A 19,304-nucleotide genomic window follows, 5' to 3' on the forward strand; every position below is an offset into this window, starting at 1 on the left:
AAAACAGAAATGAGAAATGCTAAGAAAAAGGTTGCTTTACCTTCACTCTCATCCAGACTATGAACACGGTCTGACACAATGCCACTGGTTGTGTTACTGGAAGTGCTGGAGATCACAGAGATTCTCTGGTCCCCACGGTGGCACACAACACTATTACTGAGACCCCAGTCACGATACCTCTTCCGCTCTATAATAATTACAGGCAATGAAGGAATGTGATACATTATATAATCATCTCTACAGATCAAATGGGTAACAAGGATGGATTAACTTTAACAAGATTGGCAAAAGTTTCAAAAAATAAATATTTAAATTGATACTTTGCTTATATTTTGGTTCTGTTCATACTGTCTACATAAAAACATAATACTAGGAGTAGAAATGGGGGCTTAATCCTAGTGACTTTTTCAGAAAAAGACATTAAATAGCTATTACGTCTGATCACTTAGGTCATAATAAATCAAGCAATACCAAAAACAATTACCCTACAAACTTATTTTGTAATAAGTTTTGTCATTGTCAAAACTATACTATTGTCTCTTACCCTCCTCTTCCTTGCGCCTTATGTCTCCGAGTCGTGGCGCCAGTGCCATGCTGAACTGGTGGCTCTCTCGACATAACGCTAGAAGATGTTTGGCTTTCTCATCACTGCTGGTGTAATAAGTCAACTTCTCCCCTGACACTGGCCAGTTCAGTCCTCGAATCTCAAACTTCTTGCGCTGAAAGAATTCACAAAGCACTCAGTACAAAAATATAATGAAACCTTTCTCTTCAATTTTCTATATCTCTTTCAATTTTAAAATAAGTGCCTAAACACAATAAATAAAAACTATATTAAACAAATACATTAAATAATTTAAGACTACAGATTAATTATTATCGTCCTCAATAAAAAAACATAAAATAAATGGAAATTTGTTAACAATATATGCTTAAAGATCAAATTAAAATTGTTTAAGATTTGTTAATTTTGTAAAATTACCCTATTTAGTCTTCTTACACCAATTCAATCTTGACCATTAAAAAAAACAAATGTTCTTGTTTTTTTATTAGTATAACAGCTGACAGATTATTAAAATTGTGTTAATAAAAAATGGATAAGACAGTTAGCTTTTTCTACAGTTATGTGTCTATTGCTTAGAGATGAAACGAATTTAAATGTAAATGCTGAAACTTTGTGAGATCTTATGATGAGATGAATACACCACTTACTAAGAATAATTTCATTTATTTTCTTTTTCAATTCAGTTCAACCTCAGAAGGCTATGTATAGAAAAGTTTACATTGACCACGAGAGTCTCAGATCCTAAGTTCTTGATCCAGTGTCCTTAATTTGATGACCTGACTTGTAACAGGTCAAATTACGACATTTGAATATTCGCGGGGAATTGGCAGACTGTGACGTCAATGAATCGGCAGACTGTGACATCACTGAATCACATGTTGTCGGAATTGAGATTTATTTAATAACGAAGACATTTATTGAACTTTATACGGGAAAAGATTTGATTAATTAAAATGAAGTAAACATAACCAAAATTCGTGTTTTACAAAAACATTAAATAGAATTACGCAGAAGAGCCAATTGTGGTATGAATGACTTGTAAATTTATGACGTCATAAAGCACATGTTGCTAAAAATTTAAATAAAAAGCTTTGAAAAATTAATAAAAAGAAAATAGAAATACTTAAATTGATTAATTATAGTAAACGTGATAAATTTCGACAATTATAAGAAAGAATTAAATTAAATTTATTCGTGAAGACGCTGATTTGAACCAGAGAAGTGATGAGTGTTGTTTTGAATCAGTATCCGTCGTATTATACGGAGATTCCTTCTTCTACCATCAGACTCGAAGCAAGGAGGTTGTGTTAGTTCTCCTGGGAAAGTAATGATCTGTTGTATAGTATATTGAAATTTAATCAAGGATGGGATATTGTTTAGATTTTTAAAATTATCAAAGCACTGCAAGGTGAGTGAGTTTATAATATTGTTGAGAGTGTGACATTTAATAAACTAATCTCGTGGTCACTTGCTTTGACTTTCTTTAAATATCCCTTTTACAAAAAGTGTGGAGTGATGTTAAATTTTGTAATTATTACTTAATATATTTTGGAACCCTGACATACACACAGACTTGTCTCTGGTGATAACACCAGAGACATTCAAATCTAATAATTTTTGAGTAATACGAGGAAATACAGCTAGCATTGGGCAAGATGGCGACCGATACTATGATGAACAACATGGTATAACAACGTGCCATTGGTGACAAGGCGCGTACAACTACATGGTGAGTGAATAATTCTAAAGAACTGACTTTCAGCAAATTATCGTAACCAACGTGGGAGTGACACATAGCAAATTGGTGTCATAACCTGGGACTCTCATCAAATTTACACTCGCATCAAATTTGACCTACATCAATAGGCGCAGCAACGAGGGGTCCTCATCAAAATTGACATCTCATCAAATTTGGCTTACATCAGACTAGAAGATATGTCCGCAGACAAACTGACACAATATCAGCAGCAAGAGAGATTTTTTCAAACTTTGTAAGCAACTATGTAAGCAACTGCAAAAGATCATATTCACTAGGCAAAAATGTTACTCTTGGTGAGAAGTTAAGAGGCCTTCAGAGGTTGCTGTACATTTAAACAAAATATGCCATAAAAACCAGCTATGTATGAAATAAAGATTTTTGATTTGTCCGATTCAAAAGCTTTGTACAGTATTAATCTTGAATTTACTGTACAAACAACCCTGTGGGCCATCAAAAGTAATTGGCCGTTGTTTTGTTTCATGCAACATTTTAAGTTGAACAAAGCTTGTCTACACTAAAGTTGGTTTTATTATAATTGATTATAACTTATGACTTACTGCTGTTTCATTCATTTCTAATCATGGTGTAGTGAGGAAAGGTACATAAGACACCATAGACCTGTTATCTTTAAAAATTAAAAAAGAAGAACCAACTGGTCTATTGGTTCAAGAATGCCAATCCTATTTTCCTTCAATGTACCGAAATAGGATACTTGTTTAGACTTGAGATAATCTACTAAGTATCTCTTTATCATATATATATATATATATATATATATATATATATATATATATATATATACAGGGTGTATATTAATGTCTGGAAACACCCAAATATATCCTTTAATAATTGAAATATAAATTTGAAACCTCTTACAATCGTGATAGAGATTGGGCATCTACTTTTTTGGAACAATGTTTTGTTATGTCACACCAACGGGGGACGTCCTGCCGAGGGTATCGTGAATATTCTTAATGGAAGCCTTAATACCTTGTGATACCATAATTTTAAAGGTAATAGCTTACTGAATTGAATGCCACAAACCGCATCTCAAGGGAATTATTCTATCAGAAAAATAGAGCATTTTTAGTATTGAAAATTTACTGATGTTCAAACAATGTAATTTTAACATGGTTCTTGTCACAAAATGTGTTATACTAATTTTTTAGCATTTTTTAAATGTTCAATTAAAATAAAATAAACAATTTATTTTTAAGCTGGTTTCATTAGTACAAATTTTACCAGTTTTTTATTACAATGAATAAAACTTATGAGTCACTTTCTCTGATTACTTATGAATCTGTACTTGGTGTTTTCCAGTCAGCAGGAAGGTTTTAAAGAGACAAAAGGTCACTAGCCTATGAGAAAAATTATTGTGTTATTAATCATCTGGTCTACAGGTTTCAGTTTGTTGAGCATGGAGCTTTCACTAGACAGGTCTAAGCTTGGGAATTACAAATGGACAAAGGTCATATCATTCCTGTCGAGTTAATCAGTGTCTCTGAAGCATTGCTGTCAACAAGTTATCTATCTAATTACAGTAGTTCAGTTTTTTATTTGGCATTTTAATGGAATTGTCTGAAAGAGAACGAATTACTCTGTTGATGACGCGAGGATATGGCGATCGTCAAAGATCTTATCGGGAAGTTTGTAATTTGTTTAATGACACTTTCCCAGAAAGGAATCCCATAAGTGTTTCAACAATATCAAAAACTATTGAGCGTTTTGAAATGACAGGGAGTGTACGTAATCGGCCAAAGTCGGGGTAGGATACAATCTGCAACAGATGAAGAACATGCACTAGATGTTTTGCAAACATTTATTGAAGACCCACATACATCGCTCAGAAAAGCTGCACAGCAACATGATATGCACCCTATGTCTGTGAGTAAGATTTTGAAAATTAATAAATACAAACCATTTAAAGTTCATTTAGTCCAACAGTTAAGTGAGGATGATTACGACAGAAGAGTTGAGTTTTTGTGAACTTGTGATGCGCAAATGTGATGACAATAGAGATTTTTCTGACCAACATACTATTTTCTGATGAGGCAACTTTTTTCCTAAATGGCAATGTTAACAGGCACAATTGCCCGTTACTGGGCTAGTGAAAACCCACATTGGATTACTGAGTCCCATTCACAGCAAACCACAAAAACTGAACGTATGGTGTGGAATTTTAGGTAACAAAATTGTTGGACCCATTTTTCATCAATGGAAATTTAAATGCCGAACTTTACTACAATATGCTCCAAAATGAAATAATCCCAGCTATTCAAATTGCATCAGGAGAATACTTTGATAATGTATGGTTTTCAGCAGGATGGTGCTCCACCCCATTATGGGAGACAGGTAAGAGAGTATTTGGATTTAAGGTTTCCTCATTAAATGGATTGGCCGAAAGAGGAGAAATCGAATGGCCTCCAAGATCTCCGGATTTGTCACCAATCGATTATTTCCTATGGGGTCATTTAAAATCCAATGTTTATAGAAGAAAGCCTCATAATTTGGAAGACCTAAGAAACAGGATTATAGAGGAGATTGCTTTGATAACTGAAGAAATGTTAGGCAACTCTGTCGAATCATTTTACACAAGATTTGCTTCATTGTCAAACCGTAGAAGGAACACAGTTCGAACAATTGCTTTGACACCAAATGCAGGTAAAACGTTTTGTTGTAAGACTTTTCTAACAGCATACATTATTTTTTATTTGTAATAAGAAATCAATAACATAAGTATTTCCATAATTGTACTGTAATAAAAACTGGCAAATTTGTGCTAATAGAACCAGCTTAAAATGAAATTTTTGTTTTATTTAATTGAACATTTAAAAAATGCTAAAAAATTAGTGTAACACATTTTGTGGCAAGAACCATGTTAAAAATTACATTGTTGAACATCAGTAAATTTTCAATACTAAAAATGCTCTATTTTCTGATAGAATAATTCCCTTGAGATGCGGTTTGTGGCATTCAATTCAGTAAGCTATTACCTTTAAAATTTATGTATCACAAGGTATAGGCTTCCATTAAGAATATTCACGATACCCTCGGCAGGACGTCCCCCGTTGGTGTGACATAACAAAACATTGTTCCAAAAAGTAGATGCCCAATCTCTATCACGATTGTAAGAGGTTTTCAAATTTATATTTCAATTATTAAAGGATATATTTGGGTGTTTCCAGACATAATATACACCCTGTATATATATATATATATATACATATATTAGCGACCATTGCCACTAGATTTGTTTGCTATAAAAATGTAGTGAATACAAAAATACATATTTTTCATTTTAACCATGTGTATTTTAGAAGGATCAAACATTGGTTTTTCAAGGTAAGGAGTTACAGTTTTGTTATTGTTATTTAACAAAAGCAAAAATGACTTCTTAATACAAGTAGAAGTTCTTTGAATCAAAAAGTATGTCAGATACAGTGTGATCAATATCACAATTTTTTGATGTGACCAATGGAGGGTTAATGCACTTTCACGTAGTAATTGTACTTGGTTACTATTAGTAATTCTAATTAAACATGTTCCTTTAAAATGTATGACTGTCTTTTATACGGTAGCATTTTTTACCTTCATGGAGAAAATATAAAATCACAAAGTCTAATCCTACATTAGCAAAACAACACAAAGATAAGAATTCAAACCAGATGCAGAAATAGAGAACAATAAATACGGCTGGACAGTAATTAAAGTCTGTAGTATAGATAATAAAACTGTGAGAAGCAACCTCCTGAGAATCCGGTTCCAGCCATAAAAAATGTGCAACTCGCAAAAAAGAATGTTAATGAATAAATGTTATGAATAACATTCCAGTAATGACGACAACAGAGCCTGACTAACTCTCATACATTAATTTACATAAATTACGCTCGATATACATAACGATTAGAGGCTTTGGATTCGGGCCTCAATTAAATTGGTGAGGGAATTAATTATCTGGTGAGGGGCGTTAGCCGCTCGCTCGAGGTGGTGGTAACGACAGATTGTAAGTCAGCCGACCAATCATATACAGCACAGGATCTACGAGCTCATTGGTTGGCCTGATTTATGTGACCGCATACCATACAAATCAAAATGTTTGCTTATCAATGATGTACGATTCATAGCCTAACCTGAATACAGTCACTCGCTCAGCCGTTTGTATTAGTTTCATACTGGATAAAAGATGGATTTACATAAATCCAATTACATAAATTATGGCAATTACATAAATTGGTTGTAAACCAGTCAAGGTCTGACACATTGAAAATTACTCTGATGAGTTGATTCTAAATTGGCAAAGAGGGAAACTGAAAGTATACATTGCTTGGTAATATCCTCACATGTACTATTATTGTATAAGTAAATATCCATAAAACCTCACCAGACAAAATGTATAAAACAACAAAGGCATGATTCCTCAGTATTTAATATGTATTAATATTAAAAAAATATATAAATACTAACCATAACTAATTTATTAAAAGTTATGGTTGAAGATAAGTTTATTAAAAGAGTGCTCAAGGCAGCTAAGGTTTTCACTTTGTAAGGTATGTTTTTAAAAGTTAATATATATTTTGTGTTGAGCATTTTTTTAAATTTTTTTATTAATACTAATTCTCTCCAATCACTGTATTTGTTGTAATGAGTATATGATGTTTGTGTAAAAGCAGGTTAATAAAAGAGGTAAAATATATATATATAAATACTTACATCAAAACACAACTTCCCTATATCATTCCACAGGAAGGTACCGCTTAGTGCTTTGGTGGAGTTTTCCTATAAACAATTTTTATATTACAGAATGCTAACAAAAAGCTTAATAATATTATTAATACAAGATATAAGATCTCCCATTATAAATAGTGTTAGTTGGCATAATAGGTTTGTTAATTTACCCTGCTCAAAGTTATTCCTAAACTGAACTATAACTGTACTGATGTGACTGCTCCATTTTTAATCAAACTTGCACCAGTTTTGCTTCCGGTAAATTAATGCAATGGAATTAAGTTGCTTAAGAATTATGATAAACATGTGGTTTTATTTATGTAAATGTTTTATTTCTTTCATGTTTTCACCATGTACAGTAATTACCTTATCTTAGATGACGTGTCAATTTGTTGAAACACCTAACCTAAATTTAAATGTAAATTAAATATATAAATATAATCAATTAATAGTACTGCAAGAATCATTCATATACTTATATATTGCATAATTATGATTATTGGTATTAAGAATTAAATAAATAATTTTGACTCATTACATTAATTGCAACACATTTTTATACAATCATCAACATGAAAATTTAATTCATTACAGCAACAATTAGCAAAAGATTAAATGCATTTGACACTAAAACATCTTTTAATTGAGCTTTGAAACATTTCTTTGTTGCGAACTCTTTTACGCAGTTCAGGAGTCTGTTGATCACTTTGACACCAATAGTTGTTCATGAGCCACTGTTCTGTGAGACTGAATTTTCAACTTGTCCCTTCCTCTCATATTAAATCTGTGGTCATCACTGACCAGGGTCAACTCACATTTATATCGAGAATACAAACCCACCTCCAGGATACAGAGGCAATTTGCAATGACTCTGACTGCCTTCTAGGGAGCGAAAGGCTTTCTGAAATTTGTATTTTGCATAACCACCCCGCAATCTTACTCCATTAAAAAAGTGTAGGTATACTAGTCCATAATAGGCCATGTTTATAACATTTTCTATTGTTTTTATGTGATATTTGTAATTTTGAAGGTACCGTATTTTACTTTGAAGATAACCAGTGTCCGCATTCCACCATCACTCAGACAACTTGATTGGGTGTGACCTACAATCCAAGAGGACAGACGCTACACTTATTTATAATTGTAGTTTCGTTAGGGATGGGCTCAGCACGAATAATCTTGCATGACTTTTAAAAAGTCAGAAAAACAGATCCTCAATGGATAACTCACAATTCTACAGATAGAAAAAAACTGAGAATGAGAAAATCAGCCCTCCAACTGCTTGATAATGGTGGTCATCGGATTATTCCCACAATTGTCACTGGTGATAAGATGTACATATCATTTTTTTGACAATCCAACTTAAGGAGAGTGTTGCATATGGGTGTTTAAAGATGAACCATTCCATACATTGGTCAAGAAGCAACAATTGGTAAAGAAAATAATGTAACCTGTATTCTAAGTACAGAACTGGTGAAGACTATTAAGCTGTAGAGACAAAGAAATGCTTGCCAAAAGTTCTTCAGTTTTTTAATATTAAGGATTTAATTTTGCACTATGACAATGACTCTCTTCACAGCTCTCCTCAAACTGCTGCAATAACTTTGGAGTTTTTGGCAGAAAATTACCATCAAACTGTTGAAGCACCTGTCTTATTCACCTGATCTTGTATGTGCGATTACTAGTTATTTTTCAGTCTAAAGAAATATTTGTATGGTCATCACTTTTCTCCAAAAACCAAAATTGACCATGAAATTCGTAGATATTTTGACTCCACTCCAAAATAACTCTGTTAGCTGGGTGTTTTCAAAAAGTGGAAAATCCAACGCTCAAGAGAATTACTTTGAACATGCTTAATGTCTGGTAAGTCTACTACAAAAACTCTTCATGTATCTCAAAACTTTCAGGGCGACCCTTGTATAGAGTGAGTGTTATCGCACTTTGTAAATTTTTGAACAGTACATTATTTAGTTATATAAGTGATGATTTGGATTAGGTCCTTCAAAATTTAAGTTAATTACAGATAGACTTTTATACTCAGTCATATATGTTAATATATATGTTTTTCATAAAAGTTTGATAGTAAGAAATAGGCACACTGTATAACAATTGCATTCTTCACAATTATTTGGTTCTATATAATATTAGAATTTTATCTTGGTTATAGTGTAAACATGAAATTGGAATAAAGCTGTAAGATACTGTATGTTGTTATAGTAAAATACACCCATAAGTAAACTTCACCTGTGAATGGAAGTGTACAGGTTCATCAAAAGTTAAAGCAAGATACAAGTCAAATTCTAGTTCGGTGTTGACACTACTTGTGTAGAAGACTGACTTTTGCTCTTAAGTCCAGTGTACAGGAGACTTAAACAAAGTAGTCTCGATTATTTGTGACATATATACATGACGGAGGATATTAAGACTCTTGACTAGTGGTTAATGATTCTAGTTTATGGGAAATACACCAAATATTAGATAGTTGGTTAGTTTTATTAATATAAATAAACTTTAAAATGAGTAGTATTTAACACAAGAAGTCTTTCCCTGTATTTACCATCTAAATAGTACACCAGTATTGCATTGAACTGATTTTTAGACACTGTTTACAGGTTAGCATTCACATTGCCAAAACATGTATTGTGCCATAATAACTCACTATTATTTTTTTCGTATGTCAAGCATGAAGCTCAATGTTGTAAAATTTGAACTGAATCAGATTTAATAATTGGAAGTTAGACATGCATACTTTTGCCAGAACCCCTGTACAGATTTTATAAATGAGCATATGTTCCCTATAGTATAACGTGTAACATAGTATGCAGCAAGTAGCTGACCTGATAGAGCTCTATGCCTCGGGTACAGATGGCAAGTAGCACAGAGCCTGGGCCTGAGTCTTGCTTGCGCTGCTTCAGGCGGTAAAGGTGGGAGTTGTGTGTGAGGGGTGAGGTATCTGGCGATGAGGCCTCACGAATAAACTGGCTCTCAGCCTCGGCTTGCGTGAGGCCTCGGTACGCGCGGTGCAGGCTGGACGCCGTCTGCACGATACGGGGCTCACTGCCACTGGATACCATCTGTGAACAAACAGTCAAAGAGGATAAGATAAGGTGTACACAATCTATAGTGAAATGTAATCCAAGTATTAAGAACTACATTTAATGTAATGTTTATTGTTTGTAAACAGTGTTCTTCTAACGTCAAATATAACTGAACAAATTGAGAGTAGATATGGCATGTTAACTTGCTGTACTTATAAATCTTCAGAAAATAAACACTGCATTTCCCCCATCAATCAAATTCTTCAGTTTTCAGCACATTTACATAACACTCAATATTCCCCAGGAGAGGTCGATCTTCTTTTTAGTCTTATTCTGTCCCTCCTCATGGGCCACTGGCCTGTGCAAAGATCTTATCAAACAGAATAAGGGGGAGAGTCCATAGAGTACAAGGTTGATACTGATAAAAAGAGCAAGGGTCACATACAGGATTTGCAACTGAGCTATCTCCAACTCAGACCAAAAGTCCAGACCACTAGGCCGACTTAGACCACTTGGCCATTGGCTGTCCAGTAAGTTGACATCTTACTGATTTAATCATGTCAGTTGAAGCTACATTGGTTATAACTAAAACAAAATTTTCACTCACATCTGGACAACCTAACAGATGTCCGCCCAGGAGCGAACTAACAACAAATATTGGGTATATTGGGTAAAAGGGTTGGTTGATAGGTCTAGAGGATGACTGTTGTAGTAATGGGTGAGGCGTTCCTTGGAGTTAAAAAGATTTTTGCAAAGTTAAACATGAGGGGGGTACCGCCCATTTTGAATGGTGGAGCTAAAAGGATTGTTTCAAGGTCAAACATGAGGGGGTATCGCCCATTTTGAATGGAAGATTGAAACAGAGCTAACCATCTCTTCTTCCTAAGTGACATGACTGAGATTATGCCCGCTAAATCTTCATTGTGGATATAACATAGGATATTTACAAGGTGTGTCTCTACCCAAGTCTTGAATACTGTGTCACTCCATTTATGGAAATAGAAAACCCATGAGAGGTCCTAGCAAACAGCTCATGCACATCAAGCATGCTATCTTCTTTGGCAGTTGGAAAGGGTTTATGGTTAACTGGTCATACACACATTTAGTCTTTTGTTATAAACTTACAAAATAATTTTTTAGTAAACAGACCATCCACTTCTCTTCCTCCATCCACCCTCTCCTCTTTGCTTTTTGCTTGAGTTAAAGTATAAATCTTAAATAAGATGGAGTTTTAGGTATGTAAAACGTGGAGAGTGAGTCTATTCTGTGGAGGTTATTGTTATCTCAAAGGAAAGAAAAGGAAGATAATTGAATTATGTGACAACTTAAAATTGGGCCTAGTGTATAAAATTTAATCTCAATTGCATTTCTACTATTACTTTTTAACATATAGTGTTCATTATTAACAATAAAAATAGAATTCTATTTTGTAATATTTTTAGCATTAAAATATGTAGCAGTTGTGTTTTGTTAAAAATTACTGAAGAAAAAGCTTAGTCCATTCAGTTATATTATCAGGCTCGATTTGTAATGTTAAACCAGATCACTGTAGCACTATATAAGCCAGTCTTACAAGAGAAGCAAAATTTGAGTCCTAATCCTTATCCTCAAAGGGATGAGTACTAAGAACATTTTTGTAATAATAACTTTCAAAATCATGTCCACTTGATTTAGTTTCCTATGTTTGGAAGATTTAAACCTGTTCATCCTTCAAAAGCTATCACTTCCTTATCTAGTAATCTTCTTGGTACTCAGTCTTTCTCTTGCAAAATGTCTACAGCACTATATAGATCAGTGAAGTACAGACTGACCTGTTGTGGGAAATAGTCGCCAGGGTCGAAGTAGGTTTGAGTGGTGGTGGGTGGGAGAGCACTGAAGTCCCCGAAGTCTGCCTGGAGCGCCAGACCCGCCAGCAGGTACAGGACCTCCTCGGAGGCGCATGCGTGCAGGAGTCCTCGTGCCACCACATTGTACCGTAGCTGACGATAGTAATGATGTCGCGATGCCTCATCCCTGCAAATCAGCAAATTTACCATTAATTCAAACTAAAATTCTGAGTTTTGTGAAAAAGTCAAACACTAGCATTCTTTACAAATTGAGCTGCTGGTACATTTACACAATCATATTATTTAATGCTAAAAAAGTCACAAGATAACATTTTATAAAATGCATAATTTCAAATCCATTATTTTTATACAAAGATTTTTTTACGTGTCAGAAAATTGCATTTGAAGTTATTGAGTTTTTTCTTGGTTTTTAACCCTAGAAATCTACATTTGATTGCTGTTTGAGGTTGAACCACTACAAAACTATTAACTGCATTGAATTTGATTTTTTTTACTGTTTATTAACTTCATGATTACTGGTATGTTCAGAGTCAAATCTAAAAAAATGATCTATAAATTCCATAAGAAAAAAAAAGAAAGCTAAAATATATAGTTAATCATTCTTTTTATCAAAACTAAAAAAATAACAAAATTTGCAGTTGATGATTTTGAGGAATATCTAAAATGTGCTACATAAAATTATGTACAATATCCATGTTCTACATCAAACATTTTATTAAGTGACCAATTATGCATGTAATGTTATTATTGTGATTGTAGGTTTTTTAAACCCAGAATCCAATTCAATCTATAGAATTAGAAAGCCTCCTTGTAATAGGATAAGAAACTATATAATTGAATAAACAACAATTTTAAAAGTGAATTGCGATCCTGAATACATGTTTGAACAGGCAATTAATTCTGCGTAAATTACCGCAGGAGGAGAGGGCTGTCCAAGTAGAATTTGACTCGGAAGTGCAGTATGAGCAGAGGCTTGCCATTGCTGTCCAATCCCTGGAACATCGATCAATACACTTTAGTATATTTAACTAATTTTTAGATAGAAGAAATTGTTTGTCCACGGTAGAAGACATTTAAAATAAATTATAGTTAACACAGGACGCATTATCGTTATCACTAAACAAGTGAATAGTGGTGTGCAGCACAAGCATTTATAACTCAATTCTTCTCTATCCGATAAAAGTGTTAAATTATCTAATATCCCTACCTCTAATATTTATTTCTAGCTTTTCAGGTGTAGCAGACACAAGTATAGAGTATAAAGGCTTCATCGGTGTAGTTCACAAATTCGTTAACTTAAAAATGTTTGAGACACCATTGTACAATCACAAAGTGTCCATGGGGTCATTAACTTAGAAATGTTGCTTTGTTTAAATTTAACTTCCAACTAACAAAAAATAAATCCTGTTCTACTACAGCAATATAATTACGGATTGGTCTATTTTTCCTGTCTTCATGGAAGGTATTTTTAATCGTCGTGACTATGATATAAAGAACTAAACCCAAACAAAAACCGATAGCACCACTTTCAGAAAACGCTTCATAATACCAATTAAAATGCTACTAGCGTTGGAAGAACTCCACAAAAACGACAACGCCGTCGCCAATGGGATCATGACATTGTCTGTATGTCGCCTGGCACTGAACTATATTATGGTGTCGTCGGGTTCTTCATCCACACCGACTGAGGATCACAGAAAAAAGACCTGAGATTGGCAGTTGATTAATAAAAAGTGTGTGCGAGCGCACATGTGCGTGCGTAAGTGATAAGAAACCAGTCGTCAGGGCGCGGCAGTTTCCAAATATGGGGGACAAAGCCGCCCATTCACCTCTGCGTCGAGGCGAGGGGGGATTGCAAAATCCTTCATTCGCCAAGAGAGTTTCGCTTCGCCGCTCGCATCTAAAGAACATTTCCTTGGCTGGTGAAAAAGTGCTATTGTTTCATCAACTTCAATTTATTCTTTAGCAAAGGGGTTTCTTGTACAACAAGAAAGCATCTCTAGTATGTGCCATATTGTGAGATTCCGTCCACCGTTACAAAGTTCTCCATTTGATACTCCGGCCTCACGATGTATCGCCACCACAAAAAGCAAACACATTAAATAGACAGTTTATTTCCCAATATCTTGAAATATTGTATTTCCCCTTTAGAAATGCCGGTAGATAGATAATTTGTTTTCGTTCTGAACTAATAACCTGGGCGTAGAAGATGCATTTTACTGTCTTTTAACTCGGAAGATTGTTACGGAATAAAATTTGTCAATATAACTTGATTTGATTTATAAATATTCATGTCTCCAACAAACTAAAGCAAAATTCATTTTTTAAATCTTCTTAGATTCTTGTATTTATCTGGTAGTTTCGAGTATTTATTCCGTACAATAATAGTATTTTATATTACATGTGAAGATCAGATAGACTATTGCCACTGAAGATTTGCCGATTTTATACTATTTTGTTGACGTACCTTGCAAATATTATTTCTAGTTCTTGCTGAAAATTTTCTTCAATTTGAATAGACTAGTTTTAAAAGATCTCTGTTTTCAATCTGCGGGAGTAATAGTCCAACGTCACCTTCTCTTTGAGTTTACTGTTGCAGTGAAACATCTTTGAAGGATAACACTGAACTCTCATTATGTTTTTATAGGGGATATGATAATATAAGGAAAGAAGCAATAAAGGGAGCGCTGGTGTATTATTCACACAAATCCCGGGGCGAGTAAACAAAGTACCTAACTTAAGTAACCTAACTTGACACCTCACAAGTCCAGTTCTAGTGGCCATCTTGTTTCACAAAAAAATCGTATGGCTGCCTCAGGGAACTGTAGTGGTGATTTAACAGTCAAGACGTGAAACTTAGTGTGCTCTTAGGCGACCGAATCCCTTGTTAAGTTGATTTGATGTGTCAATTAGACTCAAAGTCTGGTCATCCCGATACTTAACTACCTACACGCGTCACGTTCTCATCACGAGAACCTGAGTATCAATATCACACAGAACGTCTCCTCATCCCTCAGGCCACAGTGCTACAACACAGTGCCAAACAACTGCCCTCGTGTCTCTGCCACGATCAGCCATCCACGGTATGGCACACAGTCATGAAGCTTAATTCGATCACCATTCGATCACCATGCGTCCGGTGGCAGCTTTGTATTGTACTGCACCGGTCATATAAAAAACTGGATTCCATTGTGATACGTATTTTGTAGAAAGGAAGTTGAGTATTATTTTAATACTTGCTTTTAACTGATAATTAATAATGCCTCAATAATGCCTTTTAACAAACGTTGAATCGACTTCTAAATACAAATATCAGAAGAGTTTACACAGGATCAGTTTCGTACTCACATTGGTAGAGGAGGATCGCCAGTTCTTGGGGGCATACTTGGACAGCTTGTAGTCCAGGTCAGCAAATAGGTACTCGCCATCTGCAACAGTAAAAAGTAACTATAATAACAATGAGAGGCACACTTGCAATAATTGAGCAATTGTCTGACCTTTACCGAATTCTATCACTCGAGGACCGAGAAAAATATCATTTATGCCTAACTATCTACACTATAGCTCGAGAACGAACTGTCCTATAGACTTAAAGTTTTGCATGAAGCTTCTTTATATGGTTCGAGTTGGATGACGGGGCTTATCACTCCAAAGGATTTAGTTGGGCATTAGCAAAATATTTTACATTGGTTTTATAGGTAACTATGGTAAGAACAAGACAATTTCAGAATAAATAAATATGTAAACTAACTGAGAACAATAACACAAGATTTTAACATATGACACAGTGACACATATTATAGCGTAACTATCACAATTGAATGAGCTGTAAAAATACAATATGGCATGCATAATCAGAAAAGCCTTGTTATTATTAAACATTCTACAAATATTTCTTGTTTGTTATACGTGGATAATATGATATTGATACTAGAGGTTTCATTTCAGCCTTAAGTACGATCAGGAACTCTGTACATATGTATACACAAAGTAGAATAGTTTAGAACCAGTTGTCAATACCACACAGAGCGTCTTAACATTAATTATATGCACAATTTATTTTATATATACTCTTCCCTCATAGAAGGTTATCTTCACTCGTAAGTTTGTTTTATGATGCAAATATTTCTAATCAAATCACGCAGAAAATTGACCTTAGTCAATAATTTTAATCGGAAAATAAAAAATATGATTATATATTATTTGATGATACTATAGGACATTTATTTTGTGACAACTGTCTTCAAGAGTGGCTTAACAAAGTTTGAAAATTAACTATTATATTGTTATCAATAGCAAAACCAACTTTTCTGCATCATTTCCCCCATAGAAGGAATTGTAACTATAAACGATTACTCCATTACCAGAGGAGCCAAGGTTACTTGTATTATGTGTGTAAATTAACAACTGATTCCTAGACTTGGGGAATAACATTTTATTTCGTAAGCGAATTATTAAAACCAACTAGAGTTTTTTTATAACTGATTAAGTACGTATTGAGTTGACTCAATACGTACATAAATTCATACTTTACCTTTATACCTTGATTACGAATCAAATTCCGATATAAAAAACACGAGACATTCACATTATCAATATGAATTCTAATTTTCACATGTTTTTGAGCTTTATTTTATCTCTGCGGCAGGCATCATGCATAGTGCTTGATTAACCGAATTTCCGGATAAACTGAGTGCACGATATACACAATTTTGTATATTTCTTTTTCATGAATAAATAACGACAGTATAATTTAAATTCAGCAATAACCAACGTTCAATGTATTTCAAATGTAGTATCATTGGTCTGCAGGCGCACTCCATAGCAGCTATGATAAAATCAGATAACTGCAAGTAACTTTATACATTATTCAGAACTAACAGAATGTTCGTTCAATCTAATTAACTCGGTGCCATCAAATCCGGTTAAACGATACTTTCGTGTTGTAATAACACACATCCCTGGAGAGGGGATGGCAAGAATATATATAATTAGAAGTAAAATCTATAATTAAAACCGCTAAACCTGGGGTTAAGTTGAACTGGCGCGGGGTGTAACAAAAACGGTAGGCGGAACAGAGCAGACCAGTTATCACGCAACCCTACAACATCTAAGATCGGCGCTTACCACGTGATACCAAGTCAGAGCAGTGAGCCGCCACATTATACCTGGAACACATCTGTGCACTTGATTTATTTTTGATCGGGGCGCACGGTAGCGTTTTTGTGGTGAGTGGCTATCTAAGGAGGGGAAGGGAGGGGAGGAGTGATTACAGAGTATTCTATAAACCGTGCCAGGCCCAACTAATAATCTTCATCCATCCCAGGTCTGCAGGCACTTGCCCTGCTTCTCCTTCTAATATCATCACACAAACTAGGCAGACAATTTTCTGCTGATTTGTAAAGAAAATATACATGTTCTTTGATGTAATATGGCAATGCGGCATTTCAAAGTTGAAGATTCTCACTTTCTTACAAGTGAACGTTAAGATTTCCGATTTAAATTAATGTGAAATAAACTCCTCTGGAATACAGATCAACAGAAACTCAATAAAAAAGTCTATATCTTTCAAATCTCATTACAGAGTGAAAAGTAAATATTATCATCGTGCATGGAGGTAACCAATTACCTTAAAACAAGTGTTCGTACTATTTCACATTGCCCTATTAGTAGCTGTACAAGACACGTGAGTAGACGTATTGTGTCTTGTATCATCAAATTCAGTATTTCATAGGACCAAATGAGTTAAATCCCTTGCAAAAATTTACATGTTCAGAATAAATCACGACAATTTCGGTTTCAAATATATTTTTTAAAGGTTTTTGACATTCAGTTTCTGATAACAAACAACAATTTTGATCATTTCAAAACAGGATCAGAAGTTTCCATACCGACAGCACAACAAGATCGAATATAATTTTTCGTTATGAAATTTGATTTAATAAATGGGCTAGATTGTGTTTTAAGTGAATAATAATAATACAAAAACAAAATGACAAGCCCACGCTAATGATGAAACCTACCTACCTGAACGCAAATTGAATACAGTGATTTATAAGTATATTTAATTGACATTGCGAATGAATAAATTGCATAAATATTTTAAGAATATACATAATTCTCAAGAACAGAAACACTATTTTCATCTAATAAAGAGAGCGGATACAAGTTCTCGAAACGTTGTGTTATGCTGTTATACACATAACGATTTCAATTGTTCATAATCCTGATGTACTTTCCGGATGTACTAGTTTGGTAAGGCTGGTGGTAACTGTTAACACCTAGAATTTACTGACGCAAGTATGTAGAAACAGAAATTGAATGTGTCCACATATATTGAAATGCGCATTCCTTCACACGCTAGAAGATGTGTTCACCTTGGCGACACCGCGTATGGGTCACATTCCAGCGCCTGTGGAGTCCTTGGCATCTTTGGTGGTGAAACCGACTGCGACCTCCCTTGTTTGGCCGATGTGAAGAGAACGAATAAGTACTAATACACCTGGAGTATTGCATTTTCACAGAAGTATTATATTATATGCTTCAAGCAGTTTGTGCCTGCTTACTGTACAGGCTCCATTGTGAACGCAGAAGAGAAGTAAACTGATTTTTAATGTTAAATAAAAATGTGTGTAATGTTAAATCACTTGTATGTGTCATTTATATGAAATCGATTTGGACACCACTAAAAATACGGATTACTAGAATTGCTAAATTGATCATAAACATGACCAATGTGAATCTATTACTTTTGTTTTCAGTTCACTTCGCCATCAATGATTGTTATCTCATACTGAACACCTGTTCAATTTTAAAGACTTACATCACATTCATCCTATAATTCATTCAACATTGATATATCTTGTAAAGAATTCTGGAATTGTACTTTTCAAAAAGACTTTTAATATGTAATAGGATTTTAGAATTTGGTGTAGCCGAAGTAAGCTTACCATTGAAATTTACGCTTTCCGTTGTCGTAGTCACAGAAGGGAGCTCAATCACCTCGAGTTGCAATCTTAAATTGTGTGTGCAATCTAAAAGTTTCCCAATATTATAGAAATCTTACGTTTAGTACACCGTACAAGTAAATTATATTAACTAGTACGATGGAAGTGGGTTTAGGCTGAAGCATATTTTGCCGATATAATATGGCAATAAAATGCATCGTTTTGAGCAATTTACAAAAAGTTAAGTACTTATGTATTAGAACGACCTAAACTTACTTTTTGTATGGTCTCGGTTAAAAGAAATAAAAACTTACCGATCATAACTGACTCAATCATGTATTCTACCCCACACATATTTTAACATAACAACATTTATCCTTTTTCTATATGCGTGTCTGAAACCTATCTAATCCAAGGTAAACG

At 34.2% G+C, this 19,304-nt stretch overlaps 1 protein-coding gene across 2 annotated transcripts in view; it reads right to left on the reverse strand.

The window, feature by feature from the left end:
* Positions 1 to 19,304, reverse strand: part of LOC124357255 (protein expanded) — a 91,691-nt gene that overhangs the window by 15,685 nt on the left and 56,702 nt on the right. For both annotated transcript variants that reach the window (XM_046808825.1, XM_046808824.1), the window contains exons 4-10: positions 15,283 to 15,362; positions 12,848 to 12,927; positions 11,899 to 12,100; positions 9,887 to 10,123; positions 7,035 to 7,100; positions 545 to 719; positions 41 to 187 (exon numbers count right to left, since the gene is read on the reverse strand). In XM_046808825.1, the coding sequence (XP_046664781.1) occupies positions 41 to 187; positions 545 to 719; positions 7,035 to 7,100; positions 9,887 to 10,123; positions 11,899 to 12,100; positions 12,848 to 12,927; positions 15,283 to 15,362 (987 nt within the window). The remainder of the gene's footprint in view (positions 1 to 40; positions 188 to 544; positions 720 to 7,034; positions 7,101 to 9,886; positions 10,124 to 11,898; positions 12,101 to 12,847; positions 12,928 to 15,282; positions 15,363 to 19,304) is intronic.

This window comes from Homalodisca vitripennis, chromosome 3, assembly GCF_021130785.1.
Source record: "Homalodisca vitripennis isolate AUS2020 chromosome 3, UT_GWSS_2.1, whole genome shotgun sequence".
In the NCBI taxonomy this organism is placed as follows: Eukaryota; Metazoa; Arthropoda; class Insecta; order Hemiptera; family Cicadellidae; genus Homalodisca; species Homalodisca vitripennis.